Source organism: Gymnoscopelus microlampas (genome assembly GCF_963454915.1).
Source record: "Gymnoscopelus microlampas genome assembly, chromosome: 12".
NCBI classification, from domain to species: Eukaryota; Metazoa; Chordata; class Actinopteri; order Myctophiformes; family Myctophidae; genus Gymnoscopelus; species Gymnoscopelus microlampas.
The window spans coordinates 39,404,357-39,421,809 of NC_139949.1; the positions used below are offsets into that span (position 1 = coordinate 39,404,357).

General features: G+C 46.1%; 1 protein-coding gene across 2 annotated transcripts; it reads right to left on the minus strand.

Moving 5' to 3' along the window:
• Nucleotides 1-861: 861 nt before the first annotated feature.
• Nucleotides 862-17,231, minus strand: tmem45b (transmembrane protein 45B). Of its 2 annotated transcripts, XM_084073609.1 has the most exons (7): nt 17,184-17,231; nt 17,097-17,148; nt 13,618-13,821; nt 12,830-13,042; nt 12,545-12,729; nt 5,054-5,196; nt 862-1,062 (listed from the first exon to the last, which is right to left on the minus strand). In XM_084073609.1, the coding sequence occupies exons 3-7, from the start codon at nt 13,805-13,807 to the stop codon at nt 951-953; spliced, it is 843 nt and encodes a 280-aa protein (XP_083929735.1). In that variant the 5' UTR covers nt 13,808-13,821; nt 17,097-17,148; nt 17,184-17,231; the 3' UTR covers nt 862-950. The 2 variants fall into 2 exon arrangements, with proteins under 2 accessions (XP_083929735.1, XP_083929734.1); XM_084073608.1 differs by lacking the exon at nt 17,184-17,231 and having other exon boundaries at nt 863-1,062; nt 17,097-17,173.
• Nucleotides 17,232-17,453: the final 222 nt, after the last annotated feature.

Below are 17,453 nucleotides of genomic sequence, written 5' to 3' on the forward strand. Positions count from 1 at the left end.
AAAAAGTGCTCAAGGCCGTGTTTTCTTCATAACAGGCTGACCGTGTGAAGACACGTTGAGTCAATACTCACGTCCACAAAACACCATACTATTTGTGTCTGCGTGCACTGAACTCTGCCACGATAATTCAGCGTCAATTCGATGTGACCGCTCTCCTTGCAAAGGTTATGTAATTTAACAAGCAACCTTAATAATATTGACACTCATTTCCTACTACACAGAGTGTAAATTCACTTTATTCCCAAAATATATATTTGTGTGCTTTGTCTTGCTAAATTGTCCCCTCCCAAGACAGACGTTAGTCTTTCTGCATTTCTAGGTGTTGGTTATTATTATGACCATGGTATTTGGGAACAGACCGTATGTGGTAATGTCATGGAAAACTGTGTGTATGGGTCGTATTCTACAGCTACTATTGATAACCGGACTCGTAACCAATAGGTTGCACTTCTAGCGAGTTGATAATGTAATTAATCAAACTAGAAATCTTTTTGATAATGCTCGTAATGTCTCAAATATACGTTTAAATGTAACAATTGAACCGTTCAGTACTGGATCAGGTCAGACAGTGTTAGTACAACTTATTTATATTAATATGTAAAATATTTCATATGTAAATGACTGGAAATGTGATCAGTGTCGCTTATTTTTGCCTTTGATTTGTTTAAAGATACTGACTCGTGAAATATTGTCATATTTTCCCCACTTGGCAAGAACTTCATTGCTTTCATAGCAACACCTGCAGGTCACAAGTTATAATACAAGGTGCATTGAAAGAGTCACAACTGACATGATCTCCATACGTTGTATGTTTTTATTAATCAAATATATTACAATTACATTTTTTTTACATTTTTTACATTATAAATTACATTATATAAAATAGACAGTCCTTCAAGTGTCAGCATACAGTAGCAAATGGAAAAATACATAGAACTTTAATGGTGCGTTTACTCTTCATCCGTTTCTTCGAGTAGAGCTTTCTGTGAGTTTGAACTGCTGGTGGTTTTTCTCATTCCAATCTCGATGTCCCTCCCCCGTCCAGAACATCTTACCACAGAGCTTTGGAAAAAATTTCATGTTAATATTAATAGTATATACAGTATATCGTCGCTGTCGGGCAGAAAGCTTGTATCTCCATATCTCAACTTGTTTTTTTCGTAATTGAATGCCACTTCATCATACAAGGGTGTCACACAAAAATAGTGAACTTAGCAGATCTACAAGCTCACAAGCTATTTTCACTATTTTAAAAATGTTTTTTAGAAAAAAAGGAAACTTTTTTTGGACAAACAAGGTTTCCACCTGACGGTGACGCTGTCCAATTACAGTCTCCATGGAAACACCTTTAATTTGTTCAACATAATGAATTTGAGCTTAAAATGAGCCAAAGGCAACAACTGGAGTGACTATCCAGGATCCCCTCAATTTCGCCTCACATAAAAGAGAGTTGTAATTAGCTATGACCCCATTTCCATTTACTAGAAAGTGACAGTTAATGTTCTAATATAAAACGGATACTTCCAGTCCTTGGATTATTATGATTGCCTGAGCTGCATCTGAAGCAGTTGTAAAATAGTCTATAAACACACACACCGTGCCTAACTGTCCCTTAGCTGTCCTAAACCCACTGTAAATCACATGCCTCTTGGGGCTTATTGCTCCATAAATGTTTTATAGTGAGATATCCTTGTTTTAATGTACAAAGATCACATAGACTAGAGCATACAGCCCTACCTCGATGCACAAGGTGAAGAAGGCAGTGGTTTTGAACATGTATACGCAGTAAAATCCAGAGTCGATTTACCATTATGGGTCCATTTTTACACTACATGTGAACGGGGAGTGTTTGGTGGGAGGAGGACGAAAGCTGTGGCTGTGGGGACTCCTCACTGGCAGGTGAGCCAGTAGGATACAACAGCAATGACAACACACAGATGTGTGTGGGGAGAATTAGTTGTAGTAGAGGACCTGGCTAAGATATGTATGCACTTAATTTAGGAGAGAATATCTCAACTGTTCTTGGCTAATATGACCCCAAGGAACAACTTAGGAACGTTGACTAATTCTCTATCCGGGACGAAATACCCGAAAATGACCACGCCCTTTTAAAAGTGTTCACACTCTGTGTGCGACCTCCAACATAGCTGTATTTTCTAAACCGTTTGTGCGACAGATTTCCTGAGGTGCTCAAAATGTTCAGAATATCCATGTCTAGAGGGACATAGAAAGACGTAAAATTACTAATTTGATATTTTATGAGAAGACGGCCAAAAATAGCTAAAAAAGCCCACTTATTACATAAAACTATCTATACAACAACTGTCATACGTAAGCATTTGATTAATATACATGTTATCATAAACAATTGAATGTTTGTTAACTTGAAATGCAAAATATGAAGCAAAAGTTGTTACTTTAGTTGACAGAAGTATCGAGGCAGCTTACATAATTGATTTCCAAATGGAAGATATATTGCACAACAGCCAATTATGCACCACCACATTAATAGTGTTTATGTCACATCTCTTTATTTATAGGGTTTTTACAATAATCACCTCCTTTGCATTTGCAGTACATGCTACAAGACATCTCAGCTACCCGACATGGACACCCATTCTTACGTGCACACTTGCCACCTGTGCAGGGATCTGGCAGGTCTTCGGGTTTTGAGGTCTCTATATCAGGGACTAATACACTCGCCCTTCTCACAAACCCGTAAGACTCTGCATTAAGAATACTGGTGGCATCTCTAAATGGGGCTTGGACCCACAGCTGTTGCTGGTAAAATGCCCGCTTGATGTGTTTCTTTGCATTATTTTGAGGTGCAAGGGGTTCTCTCAAAGTCAATCTTGAGGGCACTGCTAGAAAATGTGTCAAAGCGCAAGTCATCAAATGTCTCCAAGTCAGTTCTTTTGAGACATTTGACCAAAAAACATTCTGCCATCCCTATAGAACTTTTTGCTAATTGTGGGCAGTCAAAGTTTTCATTCAAGGTTGAATAGTCTGCTTTGCGGACAGAGTTGAGGGCTGCGGGGTTTGGTCGAAATCTTGCTCGTGGTATCACACCCGGTCAGCGCATGGAGTGCTGGGAGACATTTTGTGAGCTTATCTCCCAGGGCTTTGCATACATCATGCAGTGGCAATACTGACCTTTTCACCCCTGAGTTGCGGATCAGCCAGAGCTCTTGGAGGCCAAGATTTCTCCAGTTCACTGTGAAGTGGTACAACAGGCAAACAAAGACATCTGTGTCACCTGATGACAGCGTCAGTGATGTAGGTCCTGTCCGGTGACTAACAATGTCCTGCACATGGAACATCATCCTGTCATCAGCTTCCTCATGGGTGCAGTTGAGCCGAGGGAAGGGAGAAGCACACCCCTCTGACACAATCCATGCCTGTGGTGATATACCAAGGTATAGAGGTTTGGTCCATGCGCTGACCGGGTGTGATACCACGAGCAAGATTTCGACCAAACTCGCAGCCCTCAACTCTGTCCGCAAAGCAGACTATTAAACTTTGATCGAAAACTTTGACTGCCCACAATTAGCAAAAAGTTCTATAGGGATGGCAGAATGTTTTTTGGTCAAATGTCTCAAAAGAACTGACTTGGAGACATTTGATGACTTGCGCTTTGACACATTTTCTAGCAGTGCCCTCAAGATTGACTTTGAGAGAACCCCTTGCACCTCAAAATAATGCAAAGAAACACATCAAGCGGGCATTTTACCAGCAACAGCTGTGGGTCCAAGCCCCATTTAGAGATGCCACCAGTATTCTTAATGCAGAGTCTTACGGGTTTGTGAGAAGGGCGAGTGTATTAGTCCCTGATATAGAGACCTCAAAACCCGAAGACCTGCCAGATCCCTGCACAGGTGGCAAGTGTGCACGTAAGAATGGGTGTCCATGTCGGGTAGCTGAGATGTCTTGTAGCATGTACTGCAAATGCAAAGGAGGTGATTATTGTAAAAACCCTATAAATAAAGAGATGTGACATAAACACTATTAATGTGGTGGTGCATAATTGGCTGTTGTGCAATATATCTTCCATTTGGAAATCAATTATGTAAGCTGCCTCGATACTTCTGTCAACTAAAGTAACAACTTTTGCTTCATATTTTGCATTTCAAGTTAACAAACATTCAATTGTTTATGATAACATGTATATTAATCAAATGCTCACGTATGACAGTTGTTGTATAGATAGTTTTATGTAATAAGTGGGCTTTTTTAGCTATTTTTGGCCGTTTTCTCATAAAATATCAAATTAGTAATTTTACGTCTTTCTATGTCCCTCTAGACATGGATATTCTGAACATTTTGAGCACCTCAGGAAATCTGTCGCACAAACGGTTTAGAAAATACAGCTATGTTGGAGGTCGCACACAGAGTGTGAACACTTTTAAAAGGGCGTGGTCATTTTTGGGTATTTCGTCCCGGATAGAGAATTAGTCAACGTTCCTAAGTTGTTCCTTGGGGTCATATTAGTCAAGAACAGTTGAGATATTCTCTCCTAAATGAAGTGCATACATATCTTAGCCAGGTCCTAGACTATTGGCATAATGACTAAATTGGGGGGAGAAAAATAATGTGCATTGCTGAGCCAATATCGGTGTGTGATCAAATTGCGTTTTTGGTGTGCTGACTACACTATTGAACCGCCAATCATTAGCCAACTTGACATCTGTGTTTCTACCATGTTACTGTTAACGTTTCCTGACCCATAACTAATTGCATAGGACAACCCGCCTTGCAAGTTGATATAGTGGAAAATATGTTGCACAGTGAAGGAATCTAAAATAAATAACATGGTTCTGTAATTTTTATAGGTTACATCCTTGAATCAATTTACATATCAATTTTGTTGAAATATAATTAACTTCAGGGGATATTAAAATGCAGCAGAATGTCAGTTACACTGTGCACCAAAATTGGCCTAAATTCAGCTATATTATCTTGCTATATCTAAATGGAAAAAAGGCTGCCATGTTCTTTTCACTAACAATCTTTTGTTGTTTTGAGTTTTGAAGGTGTTTGAGGAAAGGATACTTACAGCCAAACTGAGAAAGCAGTGATGCCAGTTATAAGCATTACCATGGCTACATGCCAGCAGAAGCACATTGTGACAAACATAATGTTGCCCATCTCGTCCTGGTCCCACTGCGGTCCTCTTAATGGGAAGAGCACGAATCCAATCTAAAACAACACATTGTATGGTTCAAGGTGACACATTGTTGTTAGGCCTCATGCATGAGCAATTTAGAAATGATCCCAAAATATACCTGTATCTCGTTAAATTAGCACTTGAAAGACTTAACAAAAACAAACTAATCGACCTAAAAGCCTGCCCATATCTACAGAAAGTTAGTTGTGTTCCAGATTTCTATACATCTGTTTTGAAAAGCTTGTTGACTGACTATTTTTGGCAAGCGGCACTGTTGTACGACAACATTTAAATCAGGCTCTAGACAATGTCCTTCCCTGTGGCTAGAGTAATAATATAAACACTTGTCTCCCCGGATGGTTGCAAGTTTATGACACTCCATGAAAATGCTAAGCACAGTTTTATTACATTGCTCTCTCACTGTTCACATATGGGATCAGCGCCCCCTGGCGATGATATACAGAAGCTTCACATTAACTCCCTCAGGCCAATCCTCATTGGCCCGGTGGGCCGTCAGTCGCTTTCCGGAAAACCCTCCCCCGAGGGTATAAAGGACCCGGAAAGCGGAAGTTACGTTCTCTTTCGCTTCTTCTGCCTCGATGAACACAGAGCTACTACAATCACATCTACAAAAACAGAACGAGCCTGCGGGGAATTCGACGATCTCGACAGCGACGAGTCGGTTTCTCAGTCCACCGAGAGTCCCCGGAGCTCGTTACTCTCCCTTTCCTTTCCACGGAGTGGAAAACTCTTTCCTCGATCTACACAGCGGACGCTGCAGCTAGCTTAGCCTAGCTTAACTAGCTTTCAGGCCTACCGGCTTTTTAGCTTAGCCTAGCCGGCCGGCTTGGCTTCATTCATTCTTCATCAGCATGTCTCGGCGTGCTCTTCCCACCGCGACGGATCGCCACGACCGGGGTCCCGCCATGGATTTCCCCCCCCGTCGCCGATGCAGCACCCGCACCTGTGCCCAGCTGCTGGACGAGTGGGACACCCACGACCATTGCATTATTTGCCTGGGTTTCGCCCACGCGGACGCCGCGGCCTACGAGCAGCCTCCGAGGTGCTCTGACTGTGCCAGCCTCCACCCATCGGAGCTTCAGAATCGCCTGTTCAAGGCCGAGAGGTTCTATCTTCCTCCCCGTACCACGTACGAGGAGCCTGAGGAGTACGACGCGGCCTCCCGCTACTTCTCCTCCCGCAGACAGCCCGCCGCTTACACGGCCAGAGAGGAGGCTTTCTCTCGTCAGGCTCGCCCGTCTGCAGCAGCCGGCTCCGCCCGGGCCTTGGACCCACCGGATCGCTCTCTCCACGGAGGGGACGGACGCAGACCTGGTTTAAAATCAATCGGTCCCCGCTCCCGTTCTCCCACGAGGGGAGACAACGCAGCGGAACACAGCGGCGGCCCTCACCGAGCTAGCTCCCACTACTCTTCCCCGGCGAGGAGCGGGTGCTCAGGCAGAGATGACGGTGAGGACGAGACCCTCGCCACCTACCAGGTGGAACAGTACGACGACGGTGATGATTACCAGGTCGTTGACCAGGTCGAGGGGGACGGAGAGGTCGTCATCCTGGAGACGGAGGACCGCGGCCCTCCTCTCCCAGCTATCGGCCCACCGCTACCTGCAACGCCACTCGCCGATGCTGTACCTACGGTACTGGTGGAGACGGCTACAGCCCAGGTTGAAGCTGCACCTCCCCCGCCCGACATGAGCGAGGCTCCTTTGCTGGAGATCTACAAACTGGCCACCGTGAGATGTGGCCTCAGATGGCCCGCGGACGAGGCCGAGGTGGCCCCCGCCAGCGCTTCCGAGTGGCAGGGACTTGGCTCCGTGGAGGAGAAGGTCCCAAAGAAATGTAAACTTCCCCTGGCAAAGGGCTTCGCCGCCGGCCTCACGGGGTCTTGGAGCTCTCCTCTGGCTTCGGACTCCGATCCAAAAAAGCTGCGTTTTGAGATCGACTGCGCGGGCGCAGGCGAACTCGGCCTCTCGGCCTTCCCGCCCATGGACCGTAGTTTGGCCACTTTCATGCTGCACAGCCAGCCGCGCAGCCAGAAGGCGCCCTTCTCTACAACAAAGGAGACACCGTGCCTCACCACCGAGAAGGACGTTGCTGGATCCGCTGCCACGAGGGCGGTCTACAAGGCAACAACATCAAGCGCCAGGGCCCTCAATGCTGCTGCTCTGTTACAGGGGTCCCTGATGGTTCTTATGACGGAGGCGGGAAACGCCGCTACGCCACAACAACTGGCTGAGATGCGGCGCCTCCAGCGGGAGATTATGCTCCTCAATAAGAATACTACAGAATGGAACGGTAGAGTCATGGGAATGTGCGTCGCTCACGAGAGAGGACGTTGGCTAGATCACGTCTCCTTCAAAGGCCCGGACGACAAAAAGCACCTCCAGAACCTTAAGATAACCGCTGGCAACCTCTTCCATGGCGCAATGGATTATCTGCAAGCCAGCACCGCGACGCGCAAAGCCCAGGACGAGGCGGCCATGTCCTGTTTACAGGCTCCTTCTGGACCACCTCTCTCTCGGCCCCAGACCCGTCCCTCGCGGCAGCCAACTAGAGGTAGGATGCCACAGGTCCGTCAGACTATTTCGCGCCAGAACCAGTCCCATTCTGCCCCACCAGCCGCTGGCAGAGGCGAACAGCGCGAACGTCGGGACGATGACCGCGGCCGCGCGCGCCCCGCTAACAACCGGCCTCAGAGAGGCAATCACAGGGGTCGCCGCGCCGAGCAGGGTAAATGACACTGTCCAACCCTGCCAAGTGAGCAGGGACAATTTCTCCCCCGGTTCCCTCTCCCCCCAGACGGGGGATTTTCGACTGGATTTTGTGGCCACGGGCCTCCATCCACGCTCACCGAGGAAGAGGAGGAGATGTTCGACGGAGCGAGTGGAGACGGCGTTCGATCGCTCCCGAAGCCCCGCAAAGAAGCACACACACCCTTATGTACATTTTATGAAACACGATTTTGTGAATGTGCATGTTCCTGTGTCACCTGCTGCTGTATTTGTTCAAAATGTTGTTATGAAAACAGATTCTGTATTAAACAACCAAAAAATACAACAAAGCACAACCAAAGTACTAATGAGCCACCGTTCATCAGGGACCCCTCACGAGGGGTCCCTGGTGAGCGGGGGACACAACAAAGGCAAGATGGCGGGCCAAAACCGTCATCTCCTACACGGGTCACGGCAAAATTTTTCTTGGTCCATGAAACGCCCCAAGTTAAGACTAGGCCCCAATGTTGTTGTTTTGTCACAAGAGTCGGCCATTTTGAGGAAACACGTGTTGGCGCACACATTGGCTGTGAGCGAACACGTGACGCCTTCCAAGATGGCGGCGCGCATGAGCCCTCATGTAGCAGCAAGCATGCTAACCAGGCTAACAAGCACAGCCAAGACGAAGGCTCTCACACTGGCCGCGCATGCGTACTCAGGAGTAACAACAAAGAGGGTTGCCGAGCCAACGAGCACGACAAAGATGGCGGCGCTCGTACACCCGACACAAATAATAACCCCTCCGAATCCGTTGTCGCTCCGCATCGAGCGATGGAAAGAATGCGACGCCAACCCTTGGGTGCTCCGTACAATAGCACGGGGCTACAGGCTGCAATTTTCCAGGAAACCACCCATGTCCAACAAAGTATTGTTGTCACACGCGAGTGGCCAAGCGGCGGTAACGTTACGAGAGGAGATTGCTTCACTCCTGCTAAAGAACGCCGTGCGGGAAGTACTACCGGGAGAAAGCCGTCTAGGTTTCCACTCAAGATACTTCCTCGTCAAGAAGAAATGAGGGGGGCTACGTCCCATCATGGATCTGAGAGCTCTCAACAGGAATTTGAAAACCTTTCAGTTCAAAATGTTGACGGCAGCAGCGTTACTACGCACGGTCCGCCAGGGCGACTGGTGGAGCTCAATAGATCTCAAGGACGCCTATTTTCATATCCCTATCTACCCTCCGCACAGAAAATTCCTGCGTTTCGAGTTCGAGGGTCATGTGTACGAGTACCTGGTCCTTCCTTTCGGAATGTCTCTAAGTCCCAGGGTGTTTGTGAAATGCACTCAGGCAGCGATAGCTCCCCTGAGGCGGAGGGGTGTCCGCGTCGCGACCTACATAGACGACTGGTTGCTGAGCGCGTCCTCGCGCCAGGAAGCGTGCCACCATACCAACCTGGTGGTGTCGCACCTGACCTCCCTGGGGTTCACGCTGAACCTAGCAAAGTGCGTGCTCACTCCGTCCCATCAGGCTGCCTTCATAGGTATCGATCTAGACGCGGTTTCTCTCAGGGCTCGCCTGTCTCAGGAGAGGATAGCCTCCTTCCTGAGGTGTCTGGCCATGTTTCAACTGGGACACAAGGTCCAGTACAGGGTCTGCATGAGGGCGGCAGGGCTTATGGCCTCGGCCATCTCTCTAGTGCGCCTCGGCAGGCTACACATGAGACCTTTTCAGAGGTGGATGGGCTCACTCCGGATCCCAGCCACTCAGGGCTCTCGCCGCACGACGGTGTCCGCGGAATGCATGCGATCCCTCCAACAATGGAAAGTACCTTCCTTTCTATCGGAGGGCGTCCCAGTGGGGAGGGTCATCTCGAGAAAGATGATCACCACCGATGCCAGCTTGTCCGGCTGGGGCGCAACTTGCGAAGGCCGGACGGCCAGGGGTTTGTGGGACCGCAATACGAGGACCGCCCACATCAACTTCTTGGAGTTGATGGCGGTTTTTCTGGCAGTGAAACACTTCAGGTCCCACATCGGGGGTTGTCACGTTCTGATCAGGACGGACAATACCACGACCATGGCCTACATCAACAAGCAGGGAGGCTTGAGGTCTCCTACTTTGGACGGTCTGGCACGGAGGCTGATACTGTGGTGCGACACGCACCTGAAATCAATCAGCGCCTCTCATGTACCTGGACTTCTGAACAGGGGTGCCGATCTTCTGTCCAGGGGCAAGGTTCGCTACTCGGACTGGTCACTGCACCCCGCGGTGGCGGACCAAATCTGGATCAGATTTGGACGGCCTCAGGTAGACCTTTTTGCATCAGGGGAGAACGCGAAGTGCTCACTGTTCTTCTCAATGAGCGGTCAGGCCCCGCTGGGCCTGGACGCCCTGGCGCACGAATGGCCAGGGGGGCTGCTTTATGCGTTCCCTCCACTGGAGCTGATCCATCCCACTCTGGAACGGGTCAGGCTCCGAGGCCTGACGGTGTTGCTGGTGGCTCCGGCAGGGGGCACTTGGAGGTCGGAGATAGCTCCCCTGCTATACGAGCGGCCTTGGCCCCTCCCGCTGCGAGAGGACCTGCTGCAGCAGGCCGGGGGCGAGATTCATCATCACAGGCCTGCAGACCTAGACCTTTGGGTCTGGCCGGTGAGAGGGACAATCTGACTGCGACAGGGCTGCCACCTAGGGTGGTGGCCACTATTCAGGCCGCTAGGGCACTCTCCACTAGAACCGTCTATGGGGCAAAGTGGAGTGTGTTCGAGGAGTGGTGTCTGGGAAGGTCCCCGGTCGTGGTCCCGTTCCAGGCCTCGGTCGCTGACGTCTTGACTTTCCTACAGGATAGATTGGATCTCGGGAATGCCTTCTCGACGATCAAAGTGTACTTGGCGGCCATCTCGGCCAACCATGTTGGTTTTGGTATGAAAACCGTGGGACAACAGCCCCTGGTGTGCCAGTTCATGAAGGGCGCGTTGCGTGAACATCCTGTCTCACGATCCTTGTTCCCCACGTGGGACTTGGTCCTGGTGCTCGACTCACTCTCTCGTCCTCCTTTTGAGCCATTGGAGACGGTGGAACTAAAGTTCCTCACGTTCAAGACGGTGCTCCTGGTTGCGCTGACAACAGCGAAACGGGTGAGCGATATGCATGCTCTTTCGGTGGCTCCGGAGTGCATGAGGTTCGCTGGTGATGGCAGCAGGGTTGTCCTCAAACCTAACCCGATTTTCGTTCCAAAAAACCACCTGGCGGTGGTTATGCCAACTGAGTTGGTGGCTTTTCATCCGCCTCCTTTTGCCTCAGATGAGGATAGGAGGCTACACTGTCTCTGTCCAGTAAGAGCCCTGCGGCTGTATGTCCAGAGGACTGCGGCCCTGACCCGCCCCAGCCAGCTCTTCGTCTCCCTGGGCCCTGGGCCTGGGGGACTGGCGGTGACTAAGTCCACAATTTCCCGTTGGATTGTGGAGGCCATCCGCCTGGCGTACGCTAGTAGGGGGGCCCCAGTGCCTGAGGGTCTGAGGGCGCACTCTACTAGAAGTGTATCGACGTCCTGGGCCCTCCTCAAAGGAGTGTCTATTCAGGACATCTGCACGGCAGCGAGTTGGTCGTCTCCTTCGACTTTCGCTGTTTTCTACAGCCTGAACGTGGCGTCGTCTTCTATGGCGCACACGGTTCTGGGCGTGGCTTCCACCTGAAGGTGGTTAGGTGCTTAGAACGGTCTTACAATCTGTTCATGCCCCTTACTTTAGTGTTGATGGCCGAAGGTTGGGCCTTAGATTAATAAGGCGGACTTCGGTCTGTCAGGGCCCCCCACTAACTAGACAGGCTGTGCCTGGTTTTTAGTTTATAAGGCAGACTACGGTCTGTCAGGGCCCCACTAAATGTATTGGTCTCTGCCTCAGACCCAGGGGGTCTGTTGGCACCTGGATGCCGTGGGCTCCGCCCCTGGGGGGGCGGGGCCCTGGTTCAGGTTGTGGGTATCGTGATTTGCGGTTACATTCAGGGGGTTTATGTCTCCCATATGTGAACAGTGAGAGAGCAATGTAATAAAACTATAGGTTACTTACGTAACCCCGGTTTTATAAATTGCGAACGAGCTGTTCACAAAAACACCCTTCTTTTTGCTCGGCAGAAGGAAGCTGGTGTGAAAGAGAACGTAACTTCCGCTTTCCGGGTCCTTTATACCCTCGGGGGAGGGTTTTCCGGAAAGCGACTGACGGCCCACCGGGCCAATGAGGATTGGCCCGAGGGAGTTAATGTGAAGCTTCTGTATATCATCGCCAGGGGGCGCTGATCCCATATGTGAACAGCTCGTTCGCAATTTATAAAACCGGGGTTACGTAAGTAACCTATAGTTTTTCTTTACTCTAAAAATGTGTTTTTTTAAAGACAGATATTTTATATATAGGCTATATATATTATATATAACATTTATTTTTTAAATTATTATGTATTAATATTTATATATCTATATGAATTATACATACTTGTGTATTTCATTTTTATCTCTAATCAAATTTGGATTTATGCCACTATTAATTTGTTTCTTCTCTCTACGACATAAATGTGACAGGACTACAGGGCCTCAAATTCACACAAGGATCATTTTCAAACATCATGACGTAGTCAAGGATATTATATACTTCTAATTACCTGGTAGAACCAGGAACCTTGCAGGATGAAAAGAGAGGCTTTGAGCAGCTCCAGAACTATGTTGTCTCTCATAAACGCCTCCAACAACGTACAGGCTGATCCACCAAACACAGCCACCAGCAGCAAGGAGTGGATGTGGGCATCCAGATGGGGGCGATGGTTCACGTGGAAATAGAACAGAAACCCTACAGCGTGAAGAGGGTCTCAAGTGAGTCAAGCAAAACACCCATGGATGGAAAAGCACCAATAATTATTGGTTGGCAGTTTGATGCATTCATACTGTACCTTCTATAAAGAGCGCCAAGGAGAGAGTGAGGCGGTCAAAACCAGCTGGCACAGATTTATACTTGGTGCTGAGAACGCACACGATTCCTGAGATTCCAAAGAACAAATACATGGTACTGTGCTGCCAGTTCATCAGCTTGACCCAGGAACTGGTGCTTCTGTCATAGAGGCGGGCGTGGGGTCCATCCACCACAAACTGCTCAACCATAATACCTTCCAGATGACAACAGGAGTGAAATTATTCAGGTATGACAAGTTTTGAGAGGCTAATTCATGCAGATGCATTCTGCCCTACAAAGGTTTAAGGAAAAAAAATATTTGTATTGATATTTCCTGTATGGCAAGATAGCTTGCGTGTATTTAACTCTTGTTCTTTTCCCTCCCCATCTCTAAACTCCAATTTTGAATATGTAAATAAGCAGGAACCACAAATGGATCAGACTTGACTTGGCTGGCTGTTTCTATTGTCATAGAGATGGGGCCTGTCCACCTTCAGCAAATAAACCACATTACCTGACATAAGACACCATGGTCAGTATGATTTCATTATGATTTGTAGTGATGAATTGGAGGACTTAATGAAGAAAGAAATGCACTGTACTACTACATTGCTTGCTGGCAGTAGCTTGACTAGTACTAGTCAAGCTACTGACAGCAAGCAACCTTCTACAACTATTTGGCACCCCTGCTTTTACATTTTGTGTCTAGGCTGGCATTTGTGTTGTATTCTAAGGTCGCATTTGTGTTCAAGTCAGTCTGAATCCCTAAAATGTAAATGTCATACTCACCGACAAATGCAGCAAAGATTGTGATTCCCCCTTCAACGTACTTCATTCGGTTGAAGGCGGGGGGTAGTGTGTGTCTGCCTTTAGGCTGCTTGCTCCTCCAGAAGTGTTGGAGCGTGTGTTTCACTGTCAGCCACAAGCCATACAGCAGGAAAAAGCCGCCAGGAATAGCATGTCCTCCAAAGTTGGCCATCTTTATTTGCAGGCCTGAAACCAGTGAGAAAACCTCTGTCATATAGATTCAACCACTTTCAAGCTGGCGTCCCTAATTTGGGCATGACGTTATAGGTCAAAAAAAGCTTTACAAGCTTCAAGCTTGTAGATCAGCTGTATTTGAGCTAATTTTACGCGACATCGCCATTGGACGGAGAAAGTATAAAATAGGACTTAAAGGATCACTTCACCCATTTTCAGCCTTTCTTCTTCATATAATTGTTCCTCACTACTTATTGAATGGTACCATTTCTATTTTCTCATTCTGTCTCAGAAGTGCTGTGGACAGTTCAGGAACCTGCCTACTAGTTCCAACTATTTTTGTATTTACTTTTTATTAATGCAAGAACAATGGCTTCTATCAGCATGTTAACTTTCCAGGAAGAGAAAGGCTGACGTTTCTATTTGCTTGGAATCCTGATTATATCATTAGGTTTCTGAACGGTCCATAGCCCACACAAATGAGATGCAGAGTGAGTAGAAGGAAATGGTTAGATTCCTAAAGAGTCACTGTGTAAAAGGACAGAGACATGTTGACTGATGTTTTACTTATTTGTTGCTTTTACTTGAAATATAAGATTACACAACACTGATGCTGAACATTAAAGACTAGTTTGACAAGTTAGACGGACCCCTATGCTCACCTGCCCAGCATAGGCCTCTGGGGTAACTTTGAGTCAAGCATAATAATCACTTCTGAATTGTGACAGAGATGCAGTAAAAAGTTCTAGTTTTTTTTTTTACTACAAACCTTAACTTTATATTAATTCAAGGTAGGGTAAGTGATATTTTTTGGTTAAAACAAAAAGTATTTTGTTAAAAGGTTAAAGCACTATATTCTGATAGTAATTATTGCCATAGAGTGTTTGTTCAGTAACAGGAGTCTCCCCGTCTCTCCAGCTCTTTGATAAACAGAAAATACATTTTCCGGTAGGTGTCAAAATCTCAGCCAATCAGGAGAAAGAACCCATTTTTAGCTTCATTTTTATAGTGTTCCAGTTCAAATTTTGCCTGCTCATTTCTTTAGTGTCATCACTTCCAATTTCACTTGTTTGATCTATATCCTGATTGAGTTCTCTATCCTGATTGGAAAAAAATGGAAATGAAACTGAAACTGAAACAAAAATGCATGTTCTGTTTTATAAAGAGCTGGAGAGACAAGGAGACTCCTTTTACTGAACAAACACTCTATAGCAATGAGTACTATCAGAATATAGAGCTATTTAACACTTATTTTAACCAAAGAAAATCACTTACCCTACCTTTAATTATTCAGTTATCTGTTATGGCTGAATGTCCTCAGGTGAAAGTGTGCCCTGTAACTTCATTGTAAATGTGGCATTCCCAATCCAAATGTGGAATCAAAATATCAGACAAAATGTGACTGTCCAATATCTGCTTGATATGTGCAACAAACCTTACACTCTCACTTTACACATTTTGAAATGATGCAGATCAAAAATGCCCAAAAGTGAAATCCAACGTGTTTCAGACACGTTTAGAATGAAAGGGTTTTGGTGCAGAGGACAATATAGGCCAAGCTTTTAACCTGGGCCTCATAGGCGAAAATACCCGATCTACAAGTTCACATGTGAGATTGCCGGTTCCTCAGCAGAGGAACCGGCTCTTCCTGGTTTCAAAGTGCCCTTGGGCAAGACAATAATGAACCCCAACTGCTCCCTGGGTGTTGTTCAATATTTGCCCACTGCTCCTAACCACATGAACTCTCCAGTCCCTATTCTATATGCCAACATTCACCAAAAATAGTAGATCTACAAGGTCATATGTTACATTGTTAGCTTGTAGATCGGCTATTTTTGGCGAAGAGATTTGGTGTAGATAGAAAAAAACAAGGGGACCAAGTCCAGACCCCTGCTGGACCCTGGTCAGCAAGGTCTATAAGGTTTAAGTTTTAATTCCAGGTATGTGCAAATGTACTTGGCCAATACCCCAGCAACTGGAACAACAAATGACTGCTGAATAAAAAATTCTCACTGTTTAATCGTGGCGGTGCAATTTATTTGCTTATTTTGCTTAGGCATACGTGCTTTCATTCAAAAGACACAAGCTCATTTGCCAGGCTAAATTCAAATGCAAATGAGGCAGAGTTGCATAGTAAAAGCGAACTGGCCACTTAAGTTGAAAACAATACCGTAGCAAAGGTGTAATAAAGGCTATAGTATGCTCAGTATCAGGAAAACCGAAAAAGTTTTTATCCATTTGCAAATAATTACAGTATCAAAAACATTGTAGTAGCCCACGGTCACTAGCACTTTTCATCACTGGGTTATTTTATTTGTTTATGTAAAATTAGTGGTGATGAGGAGTTGATTTTAAAAGTAGACAAATTGTACTGCACTTTGTGAATTTCATGCCTCACAAGTGTGTTGTTCATTTGCTTGTACCCTGCTGTAGTCAGAGGTGTTAGGTACATGTGGTCCAGGTATGTTTACAGAAGGCAGTGGTAAGTTCAGTTAGACTAGTTTTTCTTAATCTGAGTTCCCAGAAGTTTTTGCCAGCTCTCGCATGCAAACGGGAGGGGCGAGGAAAGTTTCTCTTGACTAGTCACAGCCAGCTTTCTTTTCTATGCAATATTACTTTTACTTTATTTGTTTATTTGGGAGGGACCGGACATATTGATGAACACTGCATACAAAAACAAGACAGTAGAGTTGAGGATCCAATGTTAATAGTTAGTAAGAATGCAAATGTTCATCCATAGTGTAACATGTATCAATAACAAGATATTAATACTAATATTATATACAGTATATATTAATAGGCATACAAAAATAAATCAGCCTTTAAGAAAGTGCAGAGGCATTTACTGGAATGCAGATGACCAGTTGAAGGAATAACTTAAGGCTAAATTAATTTGTATAAGTGTTTATGTTTTAACCTGTTTTTATATTGATGTAACTGTAATGTGAATTAATGCAATTTAATGTTGTAATTTTTTTATGTTTTTTTTCATCATTTTCAAATAAACAAATACTGTAGGTAGAAATAGTGTTAATTTAACTCAAATGGACCCTCATGGGTCATTTGTTTACATATAATAGTACACTCTCAGTTACAAATACAGGATAAGCCTTAAGGCTTTTGTTGTTAACTTCCTGAAAGACTTGTTCAGGTTTTAAGATAAGGTACATACCAAACAGCATATCAAAACCCTCATTTATATGGCCATTTAGATCAAATGTTTCTGTAACATAAAATATATTCAAATATGCAGTTTAGTGCAGACTGGCAGCCAGAAATGTCCATACCTTATTTGGTGGCGTGCGGCTTCCTAGATGGCAGTGCTGCTGTTCAAAGTGTGTGTGTGTGTGTGTGTGTGTGTGTGTGGGGGGGGGGTGTGTGGGGGTGTGTGTCTTCCCAGTGTGTGTGTGTGGGTCTTCCCAGTGGTGAGGTGAATGACAGCTCCTGGGTCTGTACTAACTACACACACCTGTTGTCAACCTGTGCTGAGGTCATCATCTAAGCCCCGCCCATAATTATCAGGGCTTTTCAAGCCCTCTGCATGGGAGCAACTAAGCATGAGATGAAGACAAACAAATGGGTATGGTGTTGCACTTGGATGCATTATGTATTAGATAGGATGAATACAAATTAAAATAAAACGA

Excerpts from the sequence above, each read along its gene's own strand:
- tmem45b (XM_084073609.1), bottom strand. The coding sequence starts at position 13,807 with ATGGCCAACTTTGGAGGACATGCTATTCCTGGCGGCTTTTTCCTGCTG. Across the intron at positions 5,197-12,544 it reads AAGGTTCCTGGTTCTACCAG|ATTGGATTCGTGCTCTTCCC; the intron begins GTAATTAGAAGT and ends GTGTTGTTTTAG. Across the intron at positions 1,063-5,053 it reads ACTGCTTTCTCAGTTTGGCT|CTCTGTGGTAAGATGTTCTG; the intron begins GTAAGTATCCTT and ends TTTTTTCCAAAG.